At 43.2% G+C, this 27353-nt stretch overlaps 3 protein-coding genes across 7 annotated transcripts in view; 2 read left to right on the top strand and 1 right to left on the bottom strand.

Annotated features, from left to right (window-relative positions):
• CRBN (cereblon) overlaps positions 1–273 on the top strand; it is a 45645-nt gene extending 45372 nt beyond the window's left edge. Inside the window, exons 12-13 of the transcript XR_003942440.1 lie at positions 77–81; positions 263–273. The gene's annotated coding sequence lies outside the window, so the exon portion shown is untranslated. The remainder of the gene's footprint in view (positions 1–76; positions 82–262) is intronic.
• The window catches only part of TRNT1 (tRNA nucleotidyl transferase 1), a 67974-nt gene that overhangs the window by 17963 nt on the left and 22658 nt on the right, over positions 1–27353 (bottom strand). For 2 of the 5 annotated variants that reach the window (XR_003942441.1, XR_003942442.1), the window contains exons 3-9: positions 12017–12155; positions 7011–7204; positions 6697–6835; positions 3831–3957; positions 2777–2970; positions 2026–2279; positions 87–1196 (exon numbers count right to left, since the gene is read on the bottom strand). Coding sequence is in view for 3 of the 5 variants with exons in the window: in XM_030205823.1 (XP_030061683.1) it covers positions 942–1196; positions 2026–2279; positions 2777–2970; positions 3831–3957; positions 6697–6835; positions 7011–7204; positions 12017–12155 (1302 nt within the window). In the remaining 2 variants the exon portion in view is untranslated. Of the gene's footprint in view, positions 1–77; positions 1197–2025; positions 2280–2776; positions 2971–3830; positions 3958–6696; positions 6836–7010; positions 7205–12016; positions 12156–16531; positions 16572–27353 lie in introns of those variants that run through there. The other 3 variants (XM_030205821.1, XM_030205822.1, XM_030205823.1) reach the window with 2 other exon arrangements.
• IL5RA (interleukin 5 receptor subunit alpha) overlaps positions 13359–27353 on the top strand; it is a 53596-nt gene continuing 39601 nt past the window's right edge. The window contains exons 1-4 of the mRNA XM_030205824.1: positions 13359–13454; positions 15143–15240; positions 19945–20096; positions 25772–25913. Of these exons, the coding sequence (XP_030061684.1) occupies positions 15171–15240; positions 19945–20096; positions 25772–25913 (364 nt within the window). The 5' untranslated portion in view covers positions 13359–13454; positions 15143–15170. The remainder of the gene's footprint in view (positions 13455–15142; positions 15241–19944; positions 20097–25771; positions 25914–27353) is intronic.

Genomic DNA, 27353 nt, shown 5'->3' with positions numbered 1-27353 from the left:
ATGCATGAAATAGAGATGCAGGTTTATTGTGGATCTGAAACCCTTACAGACTGGGTTGAGAAACCCCTGCACTGAGGTGAAGTTACCTGTGTCTCTGATGCATGGCTTGAGCTCTGAATCACACCAGAGCCAGAGCATGGGGCTGTGTCCTCCTCTCCTGCTGCCTCTAGAAGAGAATAGTGCTACCTGCAGTTACACCGAGTCTATGGTTGAAGGTGCACCGATACCAGGTTATACATACTGTACAATGGAATCTGGGCAGCCAGGTACCTTTCTAGAGCATGCTCACCACATGGAGGTGCCCACTTACAGATGGTCCGCTGTTTGCTAGTCCTTTCAAGTTTTCTAGCATCTTGGCTTCTTCTTGTGCATCTAATTTAAAGAACCAATTTCCAGCTTAAAATAAAGAGGGAATCTAAGGAGCAAACTCCAGGCCCTCTTTCCATCACTCCACCAACATAATATAATTATTTCTCAGCTGAGTTCCTTAAACACAGGATTACATTTCTATACACAGTCATGTGGCCATAATACCATGTGTTATGACAGTACAAGGGCCATACATCCAACCATGTCTTAAATATGTCAGGTTTTCCTTCGAGGAAAAATGATCCTACCACCCTGTTTCTATAGGAAGAGGACAACTCCCAGACTTAGGCTCTGACAGTGAAGAAGTATCAGGCCAGCTCCTCCACAGGCATAGGGGAGAAGTATCAGGCCAGCTCATCCACAGGCATAGGTTTATTGAGTCACCCTGTAAAGGGCTGACTGAAATTCCAGTCAGGCTTTCTAAGCTTAGTGTGAGAACAGCACTCTCCAGCGGCCGATGGCCATCTTTTACAGTATTTCAGTATCAGTTCTTCACAACACATGATAAGAAATGAACTGCCATCAACAGACAAAGCTTCAGTCCTTTGCTCAAGGAAACAGGTGGCCCCATTTCATTTCAAAGGCTTTTCAATGCTGTACAGAAGTGCTTCTTTATCCAGCTGATAGCCACTCTTCTTCCACTGAGCCCTCAGCTCTTGTAACAGGTTCCCAATCTCCTTCCCTGAGGATATGCCCATTCTTCTTAAGTCATGACCACTAACAGGGAAGTGGGGCACAGACCAGAGCTCCAGCTCGTGCAGGAGGCGCCGTTCGCCCTGGTACTTCAGCAACTCACAGACCTTGCTTTGTACATCATGTTCTTTGGACTGAAATAAAAGATAGACATCATAAGGCAGGAAAGCAGCACATTCATCCCATTATATTCCTCTCTCCACACAACTATAGAAAGCCTGCTTCAAAATGCAGCTAACAGCAGCTTTAGACTGTATTATGTTCACCTCCTCCATTTTCTCCCTGTTCACCTTATTTCACACCAAATTATTCAATGATCTCCGTCCAACTGACCTTGCTCGCAACCCGATCAATTCTAGCTACACCTTCCATGGCAAAAATCACTACCTTCAACCAGCATTCGTGAACTAGGAAGCCAGACAGGAATGGCGTTCAAGTGACACCAGACTTCTGTCAGCAACAACTCTGTGTTCTCCACTTCACAGCCTCAGATTAACTGGGCCATTTTTCTATTCTGTTGCTCCAACTCATAACATTCTCTTCCTGCCTCCCTTGCAGTATTTTGTATCTTCTGTACATGTCTCTAGCCAAATTTCAAGTGCTATAAATGGTCTTGAACCCCTGCTCTCCCCTCCACTTTTCCCATCTCCTAGGTTCCCAGGTTCACACAACTCATTCTTAGAGCACTAATCCTGCCAAAATGTGTCACCCTTGTCTTTGTTGCTCTTTTCCACTGCAGCTTTCTGTAACACTTCAATTAGTAGTGACTATTGAAACTCCCTTTCCACCTTCTTAGTAGAGGGCCATAAAATACAACTACTCCCCCCCAAGTGACAAAAAGCACAGAAAGAAATCTAAATTGCTAAAGGCCATAGACTGTCAATAGAGCAGCTGATTATTCCTCCCTCAAAAAAAAAAAAAAAAGCATCGGCTGCAGAAAGTGTAAAGCACTGTGAAACTCACATCAGTAATCAAATCTTGATAGGGCTTGAGAGGTTTTGAACCAGAAGCATCTGGGCTTAGGTCTTTCCGGTGTCTCAACAGGAAAAGACCAAGGTTCTTCTCTTCTTTAGAGATCTTTAACCTCAGATCAAGCTTTGCCATCTCATCCTGCAGCTGCAGCAGTGACACCAGGACAGTCACTGGCTTCGGAGACAAATTCTGCACATTCTTACAAACCCTGTCCAACTCTTGTAAATTTCCAACCTCTGGCAATCCTACATGGCAGTACAGAGAACAATGATCCTCATGAGAAAACACACACAGCTACAAACATTACAAAAGGGAGAGCATACATACATACAAACACCAGAGAACAAGAACAAATATACAAGAACAGCAGCATGGAAAGCAAACCCACACATGTACATGTTTATCATAGTGTGGAAAGCAAGTTTCCATACGGAGAATGAACTCGCAAGAGATCAGGGTCTTCTACACATTGTGGAGCTCAGTTCCTAGGGTTTTGTGAATCTATACAGAGCTTTGACATTTTAGACAGTTTTTGAAATCCTGGCTCTTTTAGTGATAATTTCACCTCTCTTCTGTCAAGTTTGTTTGTAACAAATTGACTACATGTGTGCTGTATTATTCGGTTGTATGTTATTTCTTGTGTTTATTCTGTTGTTTTATATTGTTGCCTGGAGCTTTCAAAAAAAAGTTTGGACAGTTGGAAGCAATTAATAAAAACAGAAAAGAAGCACTGTCCACTTACCAATATATGGTGCAATTCCAAGCTCATACATAAGATGCACCAAATGACCAGCGTGTTCGCCTAGCAAAATCTTCTTCAGCTCTATCCAAATCCTCTCTCCTGAGATTCCAGCCAACGCCTGTGCATTGTGTCTGATTGCATCTAATGTAGCAGGATCGTGGTCATTAGGATGCTCAGCTATTCTCCCATAGAACCTACACAGCCAGACAGGAACATAAATGAGTGGAAAGGTGATGTGATCGGATTATTACAGGGAAGCTGGCTAGGAATAAAACTCAAACAAAAAAAACAGCACCACGGGCCTTTAAAAATGGAACACAGTTCTTTAATGAATGAGCCTTGACAAAAAGACCCGACACGGGCCGTGTTTCGGTAACTAGCACCTGCGTCAGGGGTCACAGTGATGACGTGGAAAACTTGGGGAATAACTCAAATATATTCCTCTACAATATATTATTCTTTACCCCACGTCTCATATAGTAAAAGCTACAAAGCACTATATGAGACGTGGGGTAAGGAATAATATATTGTAGAGGAATATATTCGAGTTATTCCCCAAGTTTTCCACGTCATCACTGTGACCCCTGACGCAGGTGCTAGTTACCGAAACACAGCCCGTGTCGGGTCTTTTTGTCAAGGCTCATTCATTAAAGAACTGTGTTCCATTTTTAAAGGCCCATGGTGCTGTTGTTTTTTTTTTTGTTTGGACTTTAGTTTGTACTTCGTTCCCTCTCTTTTGTTATATCCTAGGAATAAAACTCAGTCATAGTGATCTGTAGGTTTCATTCATCTCTGATGAGGTGGGGAAGCCACATGATAACAACAACAACTGACTGATCGCAGGATTTCAGAAGGCCTCCTGGTGCACGGCCCCTAAGTTGGGAGGGGGTATAACAGGAGAAATTCTCCAGGAAGTTGCAAACAACATCTTAAGCATCAGATCCCTGTCCTTTTTCTGGCTGAGTAGGAGTATAAAGATGAGGAGGAGGAAAAAGCCAGGTCAAAACAAACACACAGAACTTAAAATACCTCTAAGAAAATGTGTTACTGTTACCTGAAATAACGCATAATTCGCAAGTAGTCCTCTTGTATTCGCTGTGCTGCGTTTCCAACAAAACAAACACGTTTGTTTTTCAAATCTTCAAAACCGCCAAAGTAATCATAAAGCGTACCATCCAAACCTGAGAAGGTAAGGGCAAAGAGAGTGAGGGAGAGAGTAAGGGACTACCCAAATCTGGGAAGAAAAGGACACAGAGGGTGAGAGACCATCCAAGCACTGAAAGAAACAGGGACAGAGTGAATGAGGGGCCACGCATGGATCATGAGGAACCATGTAGACATGGGAAGCAAAAGTGAGAGAGTGAGGGACTACCCAAATCTGGGAAGAAAAGGACACAGAAGGTGAGAGACCATCCAAGCATGGAGACAAACAGGGACCATGCAAACCTGGGAAGAGAAAGTGAGAGTGAGGGATCACCCAAACTTGGGGAGAAACATGGAAAGAGGGTGAGGGACCATCCAAGCCTGGAGTGTAAAGAAATAGAATAAAAAGGGGTGCATAGGGATACAGTGTATTGGATGGAGGGCCTGTCTGAAGGAGTAAATTTATAAGTACTCCTTCAGACAGGCCATAAGTATTGCCATACTGGGACAGACCAAAGGTCCATCAAGCCAAGCATTTTGTTTCCAACAGTGGCTAATCCAGGTCACAAATATCTGGCAAGATCCCCAAAAAGTACAAAAACATTTAATGCTGCTTATCCCAGAAATAAGCAGTGGATTTTTCCCAAGTCTATGGACTTTTCCTTTAGGAAGCTGGTGAAACCTTTTTTAAACCCTGCTAAGCTAATAGCCACATTCTCTGGCAACGAATTCCAGAGTTTAATTACATGTTGGGTGAAGAAAAATTTCTTACTGCTGATGCACCAAAAGGAGAGATCTCAAGCTAGCTGTATTTGATGATGTTTAAGTACCCAAATACCACGATAAGATGGAAGCTGGATCCAGATACTTGGATACATAGTATAGGTATAAGTAGCAGGAAAAGGTGGCGATCCTTTATGTAGAATACTGTGTTCCATCCGATGCCAGCAAATTTATGGGGGAAGGGGATGGTTACAGTCAAAGCGGTTTACATATTATATACAGGGAAAGGAGATGGGGTTTGATATTCAGCCTTTCTGTTGAAGAGGATTCCTGTACAGGATGATGTTAAGGAAAAGCCCAAGATGGTGCAGGCTCTAAAGAAGTGCCTCAGCAATGGGCAGAGGGCATTGGTAGGCTTTACCTGTGATCCACAGCGACACAGTGAAGACTGAACACAGGAGCACAGCGGTTACTGAGGGACACTATATAGCAGCATCATATTTCTATATACATTTCTTTTTTTTTGTTAAAAGTAAAAAAAAAAATGGAAAGAATTCTCACTATGGCCTTTTTGAAAATGGTACATGCAAGTAAAGGTCTATAGTGCCTCAATCTGGGACCCCCTCTCACCTCTTTATTACGCACAGTGAATGAGGGGAAGAGAAAGCATTTGCTTTTGATTACTTTTCCAATTACAAGGTTGAGGTCAGATATAGCAAGTATTTCCCTGCCAAAGAAGGCTGTCTTAGCTGTTTAATATGACTTTTGGCATAAGCTAGCAGCACATACCAGCAGATAAACAGCTAATGTGGAAAACACAGTGTTGGGGAGGGGAGTAAGTGGGGAAAAACTAGTGCTGAAGCAGAGGCAGCTGGTACTGAAAGTGAAACCAGAGCAGAGCAATTAGGCAAAATGGCTGCCACAACCTCAGTCGACGTGGGAGAAGTACAGGAAGCTTCATTCACCAGCGAACCAGCAAAGAGAGAAGGGAAAATGAAAAGCCTCGAAGGTGAAGTATCCTCTCCTTGGTTATTTAAACTTTTTCTCTATGCTTGGACATTTTATACACTAAACGAGCACCAGAAACTGCCTTCTGAGCTCCAGAACGAGAGCATCGTTTTATGGTCTCTGCAGGAGAAGCTGTGAGGTATACCGTGACAGACAGGAAAACAACTAAAAAGTGCAGTTTAAAAGTCACAGCTATCTGACACTAACTCCCCACCTGACAAATGCAGACTATGAAATATACAGAAGACTTATCAGAATATCTTCTTACTCTCACACTCCGAGTTCTCTAGAACAGGTAGCCACAGGGCTGTTTTTGAGGGGGTACTGAGTACCGGCACCTTTTCCATTGTCTGCTAAAATTGACTGATGATCCCCAAGTTTTAATGAAAGAGCTCAGGCTCTACACATCAATTCATTCTGGTCATAGATTCTGTGATTGCTTGCAGGGGGCCTGAATATTGTGGGGTGGGTCCCTCGGTAATCACCTCACCCTTGAAGGGTGGCCTGGCATTTGAGTACCAGCACCTTTTTTACTAGAAAAAAAAACACACTGGGTAGCCACCAACAACAGCGGAAAAGGATGAACTCAGAGGAAGCTGGGAGAAGGGGCCTGGCACCACCAGGCATTACCCCAGAATGAATAAGAATGCTGAAGAAACAGAAACCTTCCCTGGCTCTACCAACACCAGTCACTGACCAGTTCAGGATCTTCAGAATATCTTGTGAAGGAGCTGTACAGCAAGAACATCTTTTACTTGCTGGAGACAGAAGAAAACTGAATTGTTGGAGCTGCATAGTTATGTACTTACTCTATCTACACCTGTTAACCCACAAGATTCTGAACTGGTCTAGTGCTGATGATGCTAAGGAGAACCCACTTGTCTGACTGGTCTAGCTTGGACAATAAGGAATGAAGACTTTAATGGTCAGTACTCTATGGTTCAATCCCAGTTCATAGTTCTACATGACGGAGTAGGACTAGATACTGTGGGATAGGAGAACCTTTTCTCCACTAGACAAGGGCCAGGCATTCTGCAGTCAGTTACCAAGAAACATGGAGTTGATTGTGAGGTCTCGGCGTTCAGCATCCTTTAGCCAGTCAGTGGTGAACAAGACTTCAGCATGTCGACCATCAGTGCTTACATCAATACGCAAAGTAGTCACCTCAAAATTTTCTTCATGAATCTGCAATTCACAAAAACCCCAAAGGCATAATTTACTCAGAGAAAGAGAATGACAAGCCATGATAACACAAAGAGAACAAGACAGCAGTGCAGCAGACAAGAAAGAAGAAAAAACAGCACTGGTATAAAGAGAGAGGAGGTTAACCGCGTCTGCAACCTGCTACTTCTGCTCTTACCCTGGCTGTAATGGTTCCATGTTTTTCCCCCCTGTTATTGATTATTCTGATACCGGCTCTCTGGAATATTTCTTTCATCTGATCTGGTGTTGCTGTGGTGGCAAAATCCACATCCTGTGGCTTTTTTTCCATCAATAAATCACGCACTGCGCCTCCTGCTATTCGCAGCTCTAGCTTCTCCTTAGTGAACAGGTCTGGGAAAAGATAAAAATAAACAGACTAGAATAAAGTCCATAGAAATGTATTCAATTAAATACCACACTGTGCTTGGGAAGTGATGATACCTTCTGGAGGATAATTAACTACGCCTGCTTAAGACAGGAGTTTAGAATCCTAATGCTCACATAATGCTTACTTGTAGGCACAACTCAGAACTTAGATTTTGTTAAAAAAAAAAAATCTGACAAAGTGAGGTAAACCAACTGTGCAGGCTGCTTTTCAATCAGCTGCCCTGTTTTTCACAGTTACTCCCTCTCTCTCTAGTAAACTCTCACTGCTGGATACCTTCCAGATAACGCTCTTCCTGTCTCTAGACAGACCAATGCAACTGCCAGCCCCATTTGGTCTTTCATAGAAACACAAGACATGACCAAAAGAACCAGCTTAAGGTCCAGTTAGTTTGCCCAATTTATTTTCAGGTGCTTTTCCAGAGACCCCAGTTGATCACTGATTTTCCCTTCACTTCTTTGTAAGTAAGGTGGCTCTGTGCATACTAGAGATCATCTTGAATTGTTACTGTTTCTATCCCTCCACCTCCTCCCTTGAGAGCCCATTCCATGAATTCACTACCCTCTCCACGAACAAACATTTCCTGATGTTTCTCCCGAGTCCATCTCTTCTGAGAGGCTGTTCCATGCATCTGCCACCCTCTCCACGAACAAACATTTCCTGATGTTTCTCCCGAGTCCATCTCTTCTGAGAGGCTGTTCCATGCATCTGCCACCCTCTCCACGAACAAACATTTCCTGATGTTTCTCCCGAGTCCATCTCTTCTGAGAGGCTGTTCCATGCATCTGCCACCCTCTCCACGAACAAACATTTCTTGATGTTTCTCCCGAGTCCATCTCTTCTGAGAGGCTGTTCCATGCATCTGCCACCCTCTCCACGAACAAACATTTCCTGATGTTTCTCCTGAGTCCATCTCTTCTGAGAGGCTGTTCCATGCATCTGCCACCCTCTCCACGAACAAACATTTCCTGATATTTATCTTGAGTCCATCTGTTCTGAAAGGCTGTTCCATGCATCCGTCACCCTCCATTAACAAACATTTCCTGATGTTTCTCCTGAGTCCATCTCTTCTGAGAGGCTGTTCCATGCAACCGCCACCCTCTCCACGAACAAACATCTACTATAATAAAACTCACCCTCAACGTTCTGAGGACACTGACGTCAGTGAAGCCAAGCTCTGACTTCCTTCAAAAAGGTTCGAAGGTTCGTGGTGGTGAAGCCACCAAAATTGCTCCGGGCCCCGCCCTCGAGGGCGGAGCAATGGCAGAACAACGAAGGGGTTGGCAGGGAAGGAGGCAGGGGTGGCAAATCGCTCCGGGCCCCGCCCTCGCGTCAAACGTCATGACATTGGGGGCGGAGCAATGGCAGAACAACCAAGGGGTTGGCCAGGGAGGAGGAGGGGGGTGTTGGCGACGAAAACCTTGCTAGGGCCAGTTTCATTTGCTCTGAAACGGCCTTCTTTTACTAGTTTCCTGATGTTCCTCCCAAGTCCATCTCTTCTGAGAGGCTGTTCCATGCAACCACCACCCTCTCCACGAACAAACATTTCCTGATGTTCCTCCCAAGTCCATCTCTTCTGAGAGGCTGTTCCATGCATCTACCACCCTCGCCACGTTTCCCAATGTTTCTCCCAAGTCTGCCTCCAACCACCTCACACTGTGACCTCTTGTTCCAGTGCATTTTGTCCTCTGAAAGAGCTCTTGTACATTCAGTATACACCCCTGATCTAGTTCTCTGGTTACCCAACTGAAGAAATTGATCAGATTTGTTTGGCACAAATCTGCCCTCTACTAAAAACATGTTACCTCAGATCCTGCAATATACTGGATTCAAGATTTCACCATCCTTTCCTCCTTAAAGTTCTCATTAATTTTCCCAGCTTGAGGTCAAACTAATTGACTCATATTTCCAGCCTCCCTCCCTATTATACTTTTATGAAAAGAGACAATACCTAGTCTTTCAGTCCCATAGAACCACTCCCATTTTCAAAGATCTAAGGACATAAGAATAGCCGTACTGGGTCAGATCAAAGGTCCATCTAGCCTAGTATCCTGCTTCCAGCAGTGGCCAATTCAGGTCAAAAGTACCTGACAGAATCCCAAATAGTATCAACATTCCATGCTACCAATCCCAGGGACAAGCAGCGGCTTCCCTCATGTCTGTTTCAATAGCAGACTATGGACTTTCCTCCAGGAACCTGTCCAAACCTTTTTTAAATCCAGATACACTAACCACCAATATCTCATATTCTGGCAACGAGTTCCAGAGTTTAATTATTTCTTGAGTGAAAAAATATTTCCTCCTATTTGTTTTAAAATTAGTGCTATGTAACTTCATTGAGTATTCCACAGTCTTTGAATTTTTTGAAAGAGTAAAAAAATAAATGTACATTTACCCGTTCTACACCACTAAGTATTTTGTGGACCTCTATCATATTCCCCCCCCCCCCCCCCCCCCCCGCTGTCTCTTTTCTAAGCTGAAGAGTCCTAACCTCTTAAGCTTTTCCTCAAATGAGAGGCGTTCCATCCCCTTTATCATATTGGTTGCCCTTCTTTGAACATTTTCTAATTCTGGTATATCTTTTTTGAGATAGTGACCGGAACTGAACGAAAAACTCAAGGTGAGGTTGCACCTTGGAGGAATACAGAGGCATTATAGTATTCTAGATCTTATTTACCATTCCTAATCATTTCTAGCATTCTGTTTGCTATTTTGGCCGCTGCCACACACTGGGCATAAGATTTCAGTGTACTGTCTACAATGACATCTAGATCTTTTTTTTGGGTGTTGACTCCCAAGGTGGACCCCAGCATCAGATAACTATGATTTGAGCCTGCACACATGGGAAAAGGTGGGGTATAAACGTGCTAAATAAATAAATAAAAATGTGTATCACTTTGCATTTGTACACACTAAATTTCATCTACCATTTGGATGCCCAGTCTTCCAATTTCCTAAGGTCTTCCTGCAATTTTTCACAGGCCATATGTTTTAACCTTGAATAGTTTTATGTCATCTACAAATGTAAACATGTCACTTGTTCCGATTTCCAGGTCATTTAAAAATACATTAAATGGCACTGGTCCCAGTACAGATCCCTGTGGCACTCTTATTCTCCGTCCTCCATTCAGAAACATGGCCATTTAACCCTACCCTTTGTTTTTTGTCCAATAACCAACTTACCTTTATCAACATGTTTATTCACGCCTTCAAAGAAATGAAGCAAACACTGGTGAGGCAAGACTTCCCTTGGCTGAATCCATGCTGTCTGTCCCATTAAACAATGTTTGTGTATGTGTTCTGTTAATTTTATTCTTTAGCTGCCACTATTTTGCCCGGCACAGAAGTCAGGCTTATCGATCTGTAATTTCCTGCATCATCCCTGGAACTCTTTTTAAAAATCAGTGTTACATTGGCTACCCTCCAATCTTCTGGTACTATGAACAACTTTAATGATAGGTTACAGATCACTAACAGCAGATCAGCAATTTCATGTTTCAGTTCCTTCAGTACCCTTTGATGTATGCCATTTGGTCCAGGTGATTTACTCCTCTTTAATTTGTCAATTTGCCTCAGTACATCTTCCACATTCACCAAGATTCGTCTGCACTATCATCCTTGAAAACCATTTCTGGTACAGGTAGATCTCTTACATCTTCTTCTATAAACAGCAAAGCAAATAAATCATTCAGTCTCTGCGTTATGGCCTTGTCCTCCTCCCGAGTGCCCCTTTGGCACTGGCTAGATCATGATCTAACAGTTCCATGTATTCTCACAGGCTTTCTGCTTCTGATGTACCTGATAAAGCTGTTACTGTGAGTTTTTGTCTCTGTGTCAAGTTTCTCTCCATATTCTCTTTTAGCCTTTATTTTATTTATTTAAAAAATGTGTATGGCCCCTTTTTATAACAAAAATAAGGGCATTAAAAAAAAAACTACCTAATAACCATGATCAATATCAGCAAAGAAGTAGATCTCGAGGAATCCAGTAATACAATTATGAATATAGCAACTGTGAACCCACCTGGAATGATATGGAGGGCAGTGGTAGAAAAGGGGTTGAAAGTTCAGGTAAAAGACATGAGAACTGAGACTGGGCTCACTTACCCAAAGTACAGAGACTGGATGCATCAACTGGTCTTTTCCTCTGTCATTTACTGTGTCACTATGAGGCGTACTTTCAAAGCACTTTACAAAATTCCATAGTAACCTATGGAACTTTGTAAGTCTAAGTGCATTGTTAGTGAGCTTCTCCTGCTTCTCTCAGCTTTATCATATACTCTTCCCTGCCCTCCACTTTTCAAGGTCCCTCCTTTCTTTTCAATGCTTATCTTTCTAACCTCATTTTCTGAACCAATTCCCTTGAAAACCATACAGCTCAGCTTGTCTGATCCCTGATCTGTCTGTATGCTTGTCAGTGGCCCATGCCATGGTCATGTACCCTTACAATAACTAAGTTTTCTGAATATGAATTTAGCAGTAAAAAGAAAAAAATAACCAAGTAATTATAATAAGTGCACAAAGAGATGCGATGACTCCTGACTCTGAACACACACTAAGAGTAGATGATGTCAGATAAAGACCTGCATGGTCTACCCAGTAAGGCATGCAGGTTATACATCATTAAATTTCTCCAAGCAGGGAGTGGAGCAAAAATCCAAAGAACTTGGTGGTGGTGGGTGTATTCATGAGACTGGAGAGAAGGGGGATAGGTAATGAACTGCAGAGAAGTACATCACAGGGCTCTCCAAAATGAAGAGACTCAGATCAGGTTCTCACCTGCCACGGCTTTTAATCCTTTGGTAAACAGTGCCTGGAACTCCTCTGATTGCAACTGCATGGTGTACAGATTCCGTTTCACCACAATCTCACGCACAGCATTAAGGCCCAGAAATTGCCTCACAATCTGTTGAATCATCTATGTGGAATGAAATAGAACAGGCTTAACAACATCTACATACTGCATTAATTTCTGTAAAAAGGCAGTAAATAATTCCAAATAAATAAATGTTCAGCCTCAAAATGTATCTTACAGGATTCTTGCAGGGTCAGATCTTTGTATCGGTTCATCTGTATCAAATCAGTAAAATGGGTGTGTGAAACTTGCCCTGCTGCTGCCTGTACTACACCTGTTCTCTAATGGGCCAACATGCAAGGAATGGATCCTCAGGAGCTTAGTCAAGATCGGGAGGCGGGGCTGGTGGTTGGGAGGCGGGGATAGGGCTGGGCAAACTTATACGGTCTGTACCAGAGCCGGTGGTGGGAAGCGGGACTGGTGGTTGGGAGGCGGGGATAGTGCTGGACAGACTTGTACGGTCTGTGCCAGAGCCGGTGGTTGGGAGGCAGGGCTGGTGGTGAGGATAGTGCTGGGCAGACTTATACGGTCTGTGCCTGTGCCAGAGCCGGTGGTTGGGAGGTGGGGCTGGTGGTTGGGAGGCGGGGATAGTGCGGGGCAGACTTATACGGTCTGTGCCCTGAAGAGCACAGGTACAAATCAAAGTAGGGTATACACAAAAAGCAGCAAATATGAGTTATCTTGTTGGGCAGACTGGATGGACCGTGCAGGTCTTTTTCTGCCGTCATCTACTATGTTACTATGAGGCTCATTTTCAAAGCACTTAGCCTCCCAAAGTTCCATAGAAACCTATGGAACTTAGCCTCCCAAAGTGCTTTGAAAATATGCCTCTATGTGTGTGTTGCATGCGTGTAGCTTGCACTAATGTTGCCTGTGCATACATGATGCTTTCCTTGCTGCAGCCTGTGTTGTACTTGTTCTGTACATAAATTGTATTAAATTGCTAGAACTAATAAATTAATTCCTCTTACTAAAAAGCCTTGAAAATAAAGTTGGACAAAGTGTTGCTGTAAAAAGACCTATGGAAAGTTAGAACCCCCCCCCCTCCAAAGTTTTAAAGCCATAAAATACCGTGCAACTCCTCTGGCTGAACATGATAAAGATTTCTTGATAGAGAGATACGGAGGGACCATCTTAATCGTATACTGTTGTAACAGATGTTGCTCATTTGGTTAGCAGTTTCTTATCTTGTACTCTTTAGCAACTGTGTGATGCAACAACTTTTGCAGACATCTGAGAGTCATTCCCCCTGCACACCCATAACCCAGTCACTGGACCCCCTTCTCACTCGCTGCCCCTCAACCAGAGTCAGAAATCTGCAGGTCCAGAGACGTAAGATGTGACTGAACATTGAACGAGCAGGTAGGGAGAGCTGAGTGGGGTCATAACCCAGTAACTGCACTTGGGTATGAGGGGACGGAAAGGGGATATAACAGACTACCTCTATAGTTTTGTACAAGGAGACTGGAAGAGGATATGTTTATTGCAATAGCTTTATATACTGCCTTTTAAACAAAAATCAAAGCAATTTACAATAAAATGAATACAATTCCAGGGACGAGAAAGGGAACTACAAATTTAATATAGAATAGTAAACAGGAGGCCAGAGAAGGGAGTATAGGGGATTTAAAACTGTTGCTGCTGAAACCGCCAGCTGGGCCAGAACATCTAACGCCATTAACGGTAATATGTAAGCCACATTGAGCCTGCAAAAAGGTGGGAAAATGTGGGATACAAATGCAACAAATAAATAAAATAAATCTATCTGCCTGAGGATGCCAGCTGAAAAAAGGTAGGCCTTGCAGGATGATGTAAATATAGGATGCGACTTCTCAGAGCAAATAAGAGTCCGGGAGAGAATTCCAGAAAGATGCTGAGTGATGCATCGATACGAGGCAAGAGCAAAAAAAATAGAAGGAATAGAGAGACGGCACTGTGAAGGCGAGTGGAGGGGGGCGTGTTGGCACATATGGGTACAGTAAGGCAGGAATGGCATGTAACAGCGTACCCATGTGATCAGATGCAGAAGGGCATGTGAGTACCTGTGCAGTTGAGTACAGTTGAGTACCTGTGCACTCAACTGTAGAACTGATAGGAGATGTGAAGAATTAGGGCTTTGTTCCTACATTAATACTGACTCCCAGATGCAGGGAAGGAAGGCAGGTGACCACCCTGGACCTTGAGCTTTAAGTGCTTCTCTTGTCCCGTAGTAGTCCTTCCTCTTGAATCAGTTCCATCTTGAGGTCACACAGCTCAGTCATGGTACAGTATGGGAAAAGTATCAGTGGGTTAAGGACAGGAGAGAGGGAGAAAAACAGTAGTGGGGTAAGGACAGAAAAGCATCAGAGAAGGAAGACCCTCATATGACTGAGCTCTATATCTGGGATAGTCACCTTGATCCTCCTCAATGAGAAGCCTAACTGTGACCCTCTGGCTTATGCAGGTAGGACACAGGAAGAAAAGTCAAACAGACCAAAAAATGTGGGTAAGGCAAAGGACCAAAGCAAAAAGTTTGTGAAACAAGGCACTTGAAAGATAAGGACGATCTGCTAAAAATTTGATGGTAAATGAAAACTACAACAGAACTTGAAAAAATTGAAATATGTGTAAGATTGTAAAGTCATTATGTAAGGAATTGTTCTTAGACCTATGATTGAAAGTGAAACCCTATAAGTGCATTTACACTGTTCTGGAGTCCTCTTACTTTAGCAATTAATTTTTGAATTGGTGCTCTCTCTAAATACAAATATTGTATCCGAGCATGATATGTATAGTCTTGTACCCCCTCCTCTGGGTAGTAGGATAAGCCAAGACTTGTTCTTTGAACAGTGAATGGAAAGCAGGAATAAGGTTCAAAAATCACAGGTGCTTGGATGCTTGGCTGCACAGAACCTCTGCTGAAAAGAGGAGAGGGCAGGAGGAGCTGAAGGTTGATTTGTAGGGGCAGGAAGGAGAAGGTGGAGGAAAGGGATGGCTGGAGATGGAAAGACAGGAAAATGCTTATACTGCAATAAGCTCTGTATTCACTGCAACCCTTTTTAACGCTTCAGGTTATCCAGCTACGTGGAAGCAGAGGTGATGGCTCCAGCTCAGGCTCAGATGGGAACCATCTTTCTGCTATTCATTGGAATAAGCAAAGCCATTAACGGTGAGTGATTTCTTCCTGCTGCCTGTCTCTCTTGCTAAGACAGATTTACTTGAGAAATTGAGGGTGGAGCACTGAAATACATTTTTACTCTCCAGGGCTAAAATTACAGCTCTGTCTCTCATCTTTACAGCCCTTAAAGAACGTGGGCCAGGTACTTAAAGAATAGGATTTACCTAATGGGACAGGTTCAGCCAAGGGAGTCTTGTCCCACCAATTTGCTTCATTTCTTTGAAGACTAGTCATTGAGCCCGTTAAAACGGGCTAGTATGGGGTTTTTCCAAGGCCCCTCGCTGTTGCAGCCCCCCCCCAGGTCGCTGCTACCGGTCCCCCCCCCCCGGACTCGCCACCGCCGCCACCCCTCCACCCAGCCCTCTTTTCGCTATTGAACTTACGTCGCCGAAACACAGCACGCAGATCAGCAGAGCTCCCGTCGGCCTTCCTTCTCTGCCTGTGTCCCGCCCTCGTGTGACGTAACGTCGGCGAGGGCAGGACACAGGGAGGGAAGGCCGACGGGAGCTCAGCTGATCTGCCTGCTGCGTGTCGGCGACGTAAGTTCAATACCGAAGAGAGTGCTCGGGCCGGGTGGAGGGGGGGCGGCGGTGGAGACTCCAGGTGGGGGGAGCGGTAGCGGCGACCTCGGGAGGGGGGGGGAGCGTTAGCGACATCGGCGGTTCCCTCCCTCCCCTTCGCACAGTTTCCCTCTCTGTCCTGCCCCCGTCATCACGTATTGACGCGGGGGCGGGACAGAGAGGGAAGTCTCTACTGCGCATTTGCGGGTGAGTACGGTCACTCGCCATTTATATGTTTGATGTGAGTAAATATGTGGATAAAGGTGAGCCGGTTGATGTAGTGTATCTAGATTTTTCAGAAAGCTTTGACAAAATCCCTCATGAGAGACTCCTGAGAAAATTAAAAAGTCATGGGATAGGAGGAGGAAATGTTCTTCTGTAGATTAAGAATTGGTTATTGGACAGAAAACAAAGGATAGACTTAAATGGCCATTTTTCTCAATGGAGGAGGGTGAATAAGTGGAGTGCCGTAGGGATCTGTACTGGGACCAGTGCTATTTAACATATTTATAAACGGTCTGGAAATCGGGATGACGAATGAAGTGATTAAATTTGCAGATGACACAAAACTACTCAAGGTTGTTAAAATATATGTGGAATATGAAAAATTCAAGAAAGACCTTAGGAAATTGGAAGACCGGGCATCCAAATAGCAGATGAAATTTAATGTGGACAAATGCAAAGTGATGCACATTGGGAAGAATAATCCAAATCATAGTTACCTGATACTAGGCTCCACTTTGGGGGGTCAGCACCCAAGAAAACGTTCTAGGTATCATTGTAGACAATATGCTGAAATCTTCTGCCCTGTGTGCGGCAGTCAAAAAAGCAAAGGGAAAGGGATGGTAAATGAGAATACTATAATGCCTCTGTATCGCTCCTTGATGTGACCTCACCTTGAGTAAGGTGTTCGGTCGCTGTATCTAAAAAAAAAAAAAAAAAAAATATATATATATATATAGCGGAATTAGAAAAGGTTCAAAGAAGAGCAACCAAAATGATAAAGGGGTTGGAACTCCTCTCATATGAGGAAAGGCTAAAGAGGTTAGGGCTCTTCAGCTTGGAAACAGCTGAGGAGAAGATATGATCAAGGTCTACAAAATCTTGAGTGGTGCAGAACAGGTAAAAGTGAATCGATTTTTCACTTTTTCAAAAAGTACAAAGACTAGGGGACACAATGAAATTACACGGAAATACTTTTAAAACAAATAGAAGGAAATATTTTTTCACTCAATAGTTCAGCTCTGGAACTCTTTGACGGAGGATATGGTAACAGTGGTTAGCATATCTGGGTTTAAAAAGTTTTTTCCAAGTTCCTAGAGGAAATGTCCATAGTCTGCTATTGAGATGGACATGGGGGAAGTCACTGCTTGCTCTGGGATTGGTAGCATGGAATGTTGCTACTAATTGGGTTTCTAGCCAAGGTAAAAGGGAAAAAAAAGAAATATACACTCTCCTTTATATAAAGAAGTCAGGAAAAAGAATAGGGAGAAATGTAAAATGTGGCAGATCCTAGAAAACTCAATCTTCTAAGCATGTAAAATTAAAAAATTAAAATAAATGGCATCACACATTAATAAGAAAAAGCTATAAGATCTGTTATACTGCTTTGCTATTTCAGGTCAAAGCTTGCATTACAGCATCAATCATTTGCCAAAATGACCCTCTAATTCATTTTACTATAACAATGACAAGAAAGCGACCATTTATCTTTAACTGTGCCTCATGTACTGTGTCTTAGGAACTGAAGATATATCACCTGACGCCCCCTCAAAATAAAAAGGCCTGCGTCTGGGATTATTGCAAGCAGTCACAACAATTTGCAATTCAAGCATAAGCAAAAATAATTAAAAATCATGTGTCAAATACAAACCTGCCACTCAGTACAAAATCATATATGAAACTAAAACAATCAATATGATGAAATTTGACGTCGCTAGGTGGGTGACAAACCGGCGAAAAACGAGATGCACTCACAAGTGTGAGGTTCTTTAAACCTGTAAGTATGAACGTGATGACATCATTAAAAAAAAAAAATAAAGCGGGGGTGGGGGGGGGGGGGGGGGGGGGGAGAAAGAAGAGCTGCTAAACATGAAAAGGACTTCAAAAATTATGATTGGGTTTCTGCCAGGTATTTGTGACCTGGATTGGCCACTGTTGGAAACAAGATACTGGGCTAGATGGGACCATTGGTCTGACCCAGTATATAGTAACATAGTAGATGACGGCAGAGAAAGACCTGTATGGTCCATCCAGTCTGCCCAACAAGATAAACTCATATGTGCTACTTTATGTGTATACCTGACTTTGAATTGTATCTGCCATTTTCAGGGCACAGACCATAGAAGTCTGCCCAGCACTAGCCCCGCCTCCCACCACCGGCTCTGCCACCCAATCTCCACTAAGCTTCTGAGGATCCATTCCTTCTGAACAGGATTCCTTTATTATTTATCCCACGCATTTTTAAATTCCGTTACCGTTTTCATCTCCACCACCTCCCACAGGAGGGCATTCCAAGTATCCACCACTCTCTCCGTGAAAAAACACTTTTTTCTTGAGTCTGCTCCCCTTCGATCTCATTTCATGTCCTCTAGTTCTACCGCCTTCTCATCTCCGGAAAAGGTTCGTTTGCGGATTAATACTTTTCAAATATTTGAACGTCTGTATCATAACACCCGTTTCTCTTTTCCTCCAGGGTATACATGTTCAGGTCAGTCTCTACTCATATGTCTTGTAAAGCAAATCCCATACCTTTTTTGTAGCTTTTCTTTGCACCTTAGACCATTCTTCTAGCTTCTGCAGATCCTTTTTCATGTTTTCCACTCTGTTACAAATCTTAGTATCATCCGCAAAAAGGCAAACTTTACCTTCTAACCCTTCGGCAATGTCACTCACAAATATATTGAACAGAATCGGCCCCAGCACCGATCCCTGAGGCACTCCACTGCTCACCTTTCCCTCATCTGAGCGAATTCCATTAACCACCACCCTCTGGCGTCTGTCCGTCAACCAGTTCACCACGTCAGGTCCTATCTTCAGCCTGTCAAGTTTATTCAAGAGCCTCCTGTGGGGAACCGTGTCAAAAGCTTTGCTGAAATCTAAGTAGATTACATCTACAGCATGTCCATGATTCAATTCTCTGGTCACCCAAAGAATTCAATGAGATTCGTTTGGCACGATTTACCTATGGTAAAACCATGTTGTCTCGGGTTTTGCAAATTATTGGCTTCCAGGAAATTCGCTTCCATTACTTTTCCAATAACCGAAGTGAGGCTTACTGGCCTGTAGTTTCCAGCTTCTTCCCTATCATCAGTTTTGTGAAGATGGACCACATCCGCTGTTCTCCAATTGCACGGAACCTCTCCCGTCTCCAAGGATTTATTAAACAAATCTTTAAGAGGACCCGCCAGAACCTCTCTGAGCTCCCTCAATATCCTGGGGTGGATCCCGTCCGGTCCCATGGCTTTGTCCACCTTTAGATTTTCAAGTTGTTCATACACACGCTCTCTTCCGTGAACGGTGCTATATCCACTCCAGCTAATTCTCATCTCTCTGCACACCTCCAAGGTCATTAAGACTATCCCAAGGCATATCCCTAACCACGTCCTCTCCAAAGAAAATCACACAATGCGATACCAATGAGCCTCCTCAGTAGCAGCTTCCACACTGAGGAACTCACTCCTAGAAAGGCTTTGCCTAATGCAAGACTACCTCTGCTCCTGAGCCTTGAAAGAAAAGGCTGCTAACTAGCTAGTCTCACACACAAGGACTAACAAGGGCTGCACATACTGTGCACACTGGCTTAGATCAGTTGCACTGCATGTGCAATTTTTCCTCAAGTCAGTCATCCTCATTTATCTAAACTTCTGTTACTCTGTCTATATGTTCTATCTTTGCTAGTTTGATGTTATAGTATTGACATACAAGGTAACATATTATGTAATGTGTACCATTATTAAATATTTTACTTTGGATTATTTACTGTCAGTGTCTGGTTATATTTGCTTTACACCATCTTAGGTGAATTTGATCAAAAAGGTGGTAAATAAATCCTATTAAATGTCTTCTAATAAATAGTTCTTTAGCTGCTCTGTCTCACAGTCTTAACTGCACTGTGCATTTTTTTTTAAACCAGATGTTCAGATGTTGAAGCCAATAGACCTCAGCATAGAAGTCCTTATATTGGGTGAAGTTCTGCTGTCATGGAAGCCCAATGTTAATCCTGAGCTAGAAAGCTATGTTGTCAAATACAATGTGCTAATAAAGACTCCGATGAAAGAAGAGCAGGTAAGAGGCAGTGTTTGGATTTCAGGAGAAGGAACTTTTGCTTTGCTTTGTTCTATCCAAAAGGGACAGCCATTCAAACAGCACAAGCAAAAATACAGACTTAGATGCATCTACAGACAAAATCCCTGCCTCTTGAGAGAAATCCCACCCTCTTTTCAGTCCTTCTGTCCCACCACCTCTAACCCCCCCCCCCCCCCGGAACTTACCCCAGGGTCATCACTGGTAGGGCAGTGGTCCCTTCCTTCACTGCTGCCCAGGTCGGTGCACCCATCCAAAATGGCACCTATCCCCTAGTGGTAGTCTTGCAGTACTACTGCTAAGGACCCTCTTTCTTTATATTGAGACTATCAATAGGGGACATGCGCCATTTTTGGAAGACAGCACTCACCCAGGTGGTGGTGGAGAAGGATCATTGCTGCTAGGGGCCACTGTCTTACCAATGATGAGCATCTAGTAGGTCCTGGGTGAGGGTCGGGGATTTTGTCAGGGGAAGTTAGGTGACCTCATCGAGAACTGGGGGGGGGGGGGGGGGGGGGGCAATGAGCAGCTGTAAATTTTGTTTGTGGCTGCACTACCAGATTACTGGCAGTGTAGCTGCCTCCTTTTGAGGTGGTTAATTTCATCTGCATTATTGACACTTATGACAGCTAGCATGTGCTTCCGACCCATGTGTCACATTAAACAGCTAACATGGGATTTGCATTTATTTATGTATGACAATTATAACACACATTTTCTGCACAATTTCAAGTTCAATGTCGTTAACAAGCTAAAAGAAGTCATTACAAAATATGAATCAAAATACATAAACCCACACACATCAATAAGGAAAGAATCGTAAATATATAAAAAATTCAATAATAACGCATAATGGAAGGGGGGGGGGGGGGCACCAGGATCAACCAACAGAAATGTTTTGATAAACCAAGTAATCATGTTGGGATCTTATATTTTTTGGCAAGAAATTCCACCATTTAGTACCTTGGTATGAAAAAGTAGCTGAATATAGATTTCTAAACTACTTTCTTACAGGTAGGAAAATGAACACACAGGTAGCCTCTTGCATCAAAGATTGATCTGCGAGAAGGCAATTCAATCTTTGATGCAAGTAACCAGGGGCAACACCATACAAAGTCTGGAATATGAGAGCATAGAGTTTCAATATTTATTTTATTTATTGCATTTGTACCCCACATTTTCCCCTCCTAGTGGAAGGTTCAATGTGGCTTACAGTTGATACAATCTTGGCCCTAATGGGAAGTCAATGCAAATGTATCAGCAAAGGAGAAGCCCTCTCAAAGCGTGTTACATGCAAGACAACTCTAGTCGCAGTATTCTGAGTAGTTTGCAGTTTCCTTAAGCTACATTCTTTACACCCTGCATAGATGGAATTACAATAATCAAATCGGGTCAAGTAATCTGAAAATATCAACTGATATAAAAGGGCCTAATGTGCTTTAGCTTCCAAAGTAATTTAAAAGATTTAGTCACCACCGAGGACATCTGAGATTCATTCAACAACCCTTAAACGTTTTACTGCAAAGTCTGCCTTTTTAGCGCAGGCCCATCCATGCTGTATACTTTATGGTAAACCCCATGTTAGTTGGTTAATGCAGCTTAGTATTATACAAAAGCAGCAAAAAAAAAAAAAAAAAAATATATATATATATATACTTCTATGATCTTACTGAACTATACTCCTACAATAATTACCAAAGCTTTGTAAGAATATAAAAAAAAAAATCAAAAAGGTGCCACAAAACTGAGTCTGGAGGGCTCCCAAAGTAATCCAAATATAGCATGCCCAATTAAATCAGTGCATATAGAGGTTAAGCGCTACATCGATCATCATATCTTACTTTTACTTTACAGTCTTTCATCAAATCAGAATATGTGATCAACCATAATAGTATTCTGAACGTAACTTCCAATGTATACTTACTTATCTCGGACTTTATTAAAGATTAAATAAAAAGAAGAATCATCACCTATGATAGCAGCCTGGCCATCACAGTTTATAACTGTCCAGATCACATTATCTTTTTGCAATGCAGAAAACCCTATTCCACATACATTGTTTATACTCCAAGCCACATGCTTGACACAATATATTTAAAAATCTATTTATCCTTGGGAAACTGCCCTCCATAAATTGTAATATCTACTAAAAATGTGTATAAAAAATATACACAAAGGGAACATATCTGACCAACACCCTTCCCTAAAAAGTAAAAACCTTAGAAAGGCTTATAACTGTAGCGAATATCTGATATGCTCCAGTCTACAAAGACGTCAACAGACCATGATTTTGAAATATAGGCTGCTGTACTGAGGAGTTCCCCGAACGTCTGGGTGAAATGATGCTATCGCTGGAGTCAGGACTCGTCTGATTTCTCTCAGTTAACAGCGTTCATTAGCAACTTTTTTGAAGCTAAGTGCCTTCATATATTTTCATACATTGTTGGCGATTGCATTTTCTAGCTAATGAAAACATAACTACATTTAAGTTTTGCAAAGGAAGGCTTATTGCCTGTGATTGAGTTTAGTCATGCACTGTTGGTGTGCTGGCTGTGTTTCTGTGACCTTTTCCTTTCTATACAGAGGTAGTCACAGAGGTGTATGTATTTGGATTGTGCTTTTTTGTGTTTTTATGGGTCCCCTCCCATCGTCTTTAGTGAAGGCTGAAGCAAAGAATTCATTTACTCTCCTCTATAGCCTTGTCTTCCCTGAGTGTCCCTTCTACCCCTTGATTGTCTACTGCAGTGATTTTCAACCTCTCATCTCAGGGCACACTTACAAGGCACACCACTGGAACCTAACCCATACCCGCCTGTCCCTGCTAAGCTCCATTCCATCCCCACAAGTAATCTCCTTCATTCACACTCGTAACTGTAACCTTCAGAAGTAATTTCATTTAATTATGCTACTGGAATACATTACAGCGCCAATATACCTGCACCTGGGAGACTGGAACAAGACGGACTTTTACAGATTCCTACACAGACATCACATGCCAGCAGAATCCTTCACCTCAGCTGCAGAACAGAACTCACCTGATACAAAATAAGGAACCACAAAAACCATGCAGACAAAAACTGAAAGCAGAGATACCTGACTCTGCATGTCGTGTAACACCAGAGAAACAGAAAGAAATGCATGTCCTCCTGTACAAAATAAATCCAACAGATGTAAATTCTCAACAGCAACGTAATTCAATCACTAAACTGAAAATAAATTCAGTCTGGTGATTTTATAATTTCAATCATCTTGCTCCCAATCTTTGGTTCTGCTTTCCTCTGTGTGTGCTATTAACTCGTTTCCAGGGTCTCCTTTCTATTTGCTATTTCTTTTCTTATCTCCTTCCCTACGTCTGTTTGACACTGATCTTTCACATTCAGCTTTTTTCAATTTTTCTGCCTCCTTCTCAAGTCTGACTTTCTCTTCATGTTCAGCCTGTCTCACCTCTTCCTTTCCCTTTTTGTGTAGCATATCTCCCCCTCTTCCCTCCCCTATATATGCAACATTTCACTCATTTTACTCTGTGGTACTGTATCTCCTCCTTCTTTCCCCACAGGTCCTGGCACCTCCCCCCCCCCCCCCCCAGTCCTTCTTTCCGCTCACCGTCTCTTCCTTACCCACCTCACTGGATCTCTCTCTCTCTTCCTTAACTGACCTCCCTGTCCAGCACTACTCTCCCTCCCCCCCCTTGCAGAACCTCTCTCCCTCCTTGCTCCCCCCGATACAGCACCACTCTCCTTCCTTGCCCCCCCTCCATACAGAACTGCTCTCCCTCATTCTCAAACACCAGCCCCAGCATTTCCCCCTTACTTTCAAACCCCTCGGTATCAACCCCCCAGTCCCAGCATCTTCCCCTCATTCTCAAACCCCCAGCATCTCCCCCACATTCTTAAACCCACAGCCCCAGTCCAGCACCTCTCCTTCATTCTCCTTCAACAAAATTACAGCTGGTCTTCCAGGAATGCGTGGAAACAACTGCACTATATAACAACACTCTTGATTTTTCTAGAAGACATGGATCTCCCCCCTCCCGTGCCAGGGAGGACACGAGGATTCTGAATTTTTTTGAGAACAGATACTTCATGGCTAGGCATGCCCAGCTCTATCACTCACTAACGTTTTGATGTTGTATGCAATCCACACGGATTTTCTGGAGATATTATAGGGTCCATTATAAAGGTGTCTATAGCTTGGGGGATTCACTGCTTCCACAAATATACATGTCAAGTTATGCCACAAAAAAATGTTTTGGTTTTTTTATCTGATGCACACTAACCCCCCCTGTTTATTAAGCTGTGCTAGCAGCTGCTGCGTGCCAATGCTGGCACAGCCCATTCAATGTGACTGGGCTGTGCTGGCATTAGTGCACAGCTTAGTAAACGGGGAGACAATTTTCAAGACATGTGATGGGGACACATGGATTCCGACAGCAGATACATTTTTAGAACCGTGCATTCTATGAATACATAGGCTACATTTTTACCTATTAGCATTTCTTTGGTTTTGCAGTTGATCCATAGACAAGGAGCAAGAGGGGATTTTTTTTTTCTTTTTAAAAATCTAGATAGGCATGATTGCCAGAAAGTAACTGTATTAACTCCTTCCAGTGCTAGCGAACGGGCCCCTTCTTTCTACTATGTTCTGCAGCTTTGTTGTCTTTAAAATTAATCTTGATGTGTTCGGTATTCTTTACAGCGATGTATTTAAATTCTGAATACATTACACACAGAAAATGTTCACTGAAAAGGACCATTTTGGCTCACCCGGTCTTTCCCCTTGTCTGCAGTTCTGTCATAGGTCTAACTTTCCTTGCGTGGGTGGGGAAAAGGGGCAGAGGGTGAATTCTTGGTTACCGTATTTTTCAGACTATAAGACGCACTTTTTTCCCCCAAAATTTGGGAGGAAAATGGGGGGGTGCGTCTTATAGTCCGAAGGTAGAGATTTGGCTGGCTGGCTGGCAGGCCGCCCGCCCTCCGAGTTCGGGATCGCCCTCAGGGTTACCTCCTCCCCCCCCCCCCGCGTCACCACTTCTCCCCTTACTCACGCGATCTTCCCTGGTGGTCTAGTGATGTCGGGGCAGGAAAGAGCCCCCTCTTTCCTGCCCAGCGCGCTGCTCTCCATCCTCCTGTATGCAGCCTGATAATCTCGCCGAGATCGTCAGGCAGCAATGCATAAAGGAGGATGGAGAGCAGCACGCTGGGCAGGAAAGAGGGGGCTCTTTCCTGCCCCGACGTCACTAGACCACCAGGGAAGATTGCATAAGGGAGAGGTGGTGACAGGGCCGGGGGGGGATCCCGAACTTGGAGGGAGGGATTCGGACAAGACGCACCGGAGCACCTAGGTTTTAGAGGAGGGAAAAAGCAAATTTTTTTTTTCCTATTTCCCTCCTCTAAAACCTAGGTGCGTCTTATGGTCCGGTGCGTCTTATAGTCCGAAAAATACGGTACTTGCAGAAACCACTTTTGAAACTGACTTTTTGTTTTGACATGTGTTATTTATATTCCATTGATTTTTCAGAAGACCACAGCAATTGAACACTACCAGATCATGAAAAACAATACATCTAACACTTTCTTTTCTAAAACAGACATTGAAGAAAAGCTGAGTTTGCAACTTCAGTCTCATAGTGAAAATTTCTTCTTTGTGTCTCTTTTCAGTATACAACTCAGAACAATTCAACGAAACGCATGGTAGCCTTACACAAAGGACTTTGCGCCCAGGTCTGTGCTGTTTACTACGAGAGAGAGAAAGAAACAGCAAGAAGTCAATGGGCAAAAGCTAAACTTCAAGCGCCACCAGGTAAGAGGAGACTTCACCTCGCAAAACATTCACTAGTTGACATCTTTAGCTCTAACACTACTGGATCATATGTGAGGGTAAAGCTATGACCTTCCCCCCCTCCCCCGGGTAACGTACGATATAGACGTGTAAATAAGGCACTAAATCTGGGGGAAAAGCATGTCTACACAAAAGCTCCCAAAATTCAGAATTCCCTCTTATTCACTGATCAGGTCACACGGAGCAAACAGAGACGATTTATTTTCAAAGATAAAGTGCATGAACAAAGGGTTACATTAAGTAAAGGGCACTCAAAGATTAGAGCCATTATAGAATAGCAGTGACTGCCGATTTTGGTGCAAATCTTCAGTATTCTCTAATACTGTGTGCAAATTCTAAGAACGCCCTGACCCGCCCATGCACCTCCCGTGGCTACACCCCCTTTTGTGATTTGGGAGTACATTGTTATAAAATAGCCTGTAGCTAATTATGCACCCAATTCCTAATTGTTGCCAATTAGTGCCAATCAGCACTCAATTATTGGCACTAATTGGCTCCTTGGCCAATTTAATTGGGCGTACATCTTGGATCAGTACCTGGGAAGTACAGATCAAATGTGGAGGAAAGTGAAAACAGAAGTAAAATTTGTCTAAGTCCCTAATACACTTAGATAATAAAATGACCAGGGTCACCTGAAAAGCTCAGCTGTTAGTGATCAGACTTGCAGGTATTGGGTCGTCACTTCACGACCAGGCACTCTTGTACATTGGAGGTGCCAGATTTCTGATTCTCGACTGGATTGTATGAGAGTTCATTCTATAGTGGGTCCAGTGGAATGGAATGAAGTATCTGTCTCCATCAGAGGCCAGAAGAATTTGGGTTCATTTAAGAAACTGCTAAAACAGTATCCCTCTGATGCAGGCTAGGATCTGTATTCAGTATCTTAGGGACATAGCGCTGTGATGAGGTTGATTGTATTTTTTTTTAATTTGTCTGTAATTGATGTGACTTATGTGTGTATATTTGTACCCCCCTCCCGCTCTGGATTACAGCAATATATAAATGATAATAAATGAAATTAAAACAGCTGAAGCAGCAGGTGCAATGCAGAGGGTTATCTTGTTATGCCCATTGTGGTCACTGCGATGCGCATGTTGTTGATGTCTGATCTGTGCCTTTTGCAGGTGTATCTTATCAGAAGTGGCCTTTAATTCATGATACTATCATGCCAGGTGATTGGTCCGTTCCCTATTGTTGTAGTCATGGTAAAAGCACAACAATGTCTGACATCATCCTGGATACCTCCCCAATTAGTCTAGGGCTGCATAAACGCTATCTGCATACCTCCAAACTGAGCCAGATGTGTCACTGGACAGACAGTGAAGTCAGATGATATCAGCCAGCACAGCAGACTGAAATAAGTTTAAAGGTCTGTGATAAACTAATTATATTGAGTCAGAC

This window comes from Microcaecilia unicolor, chromosome 6 (genome assembly GCF_901765095.1).
Source record: "Microcaecilia unicolor chromosome 6, aMicUni1.1, whole genome shotgun sequence".
Taxonomy (NCBI): Eukaryota; Metazoa; Chordata; class Amphibia; order Gymnophiona; family Siphonopidae; genus Microcaecilia; species Microcaecilia unicolor.
Note: the sequence above shows the minus strand (reverse complement) of the source record. Positions and strands in the feature narration are given on the sequence as shown.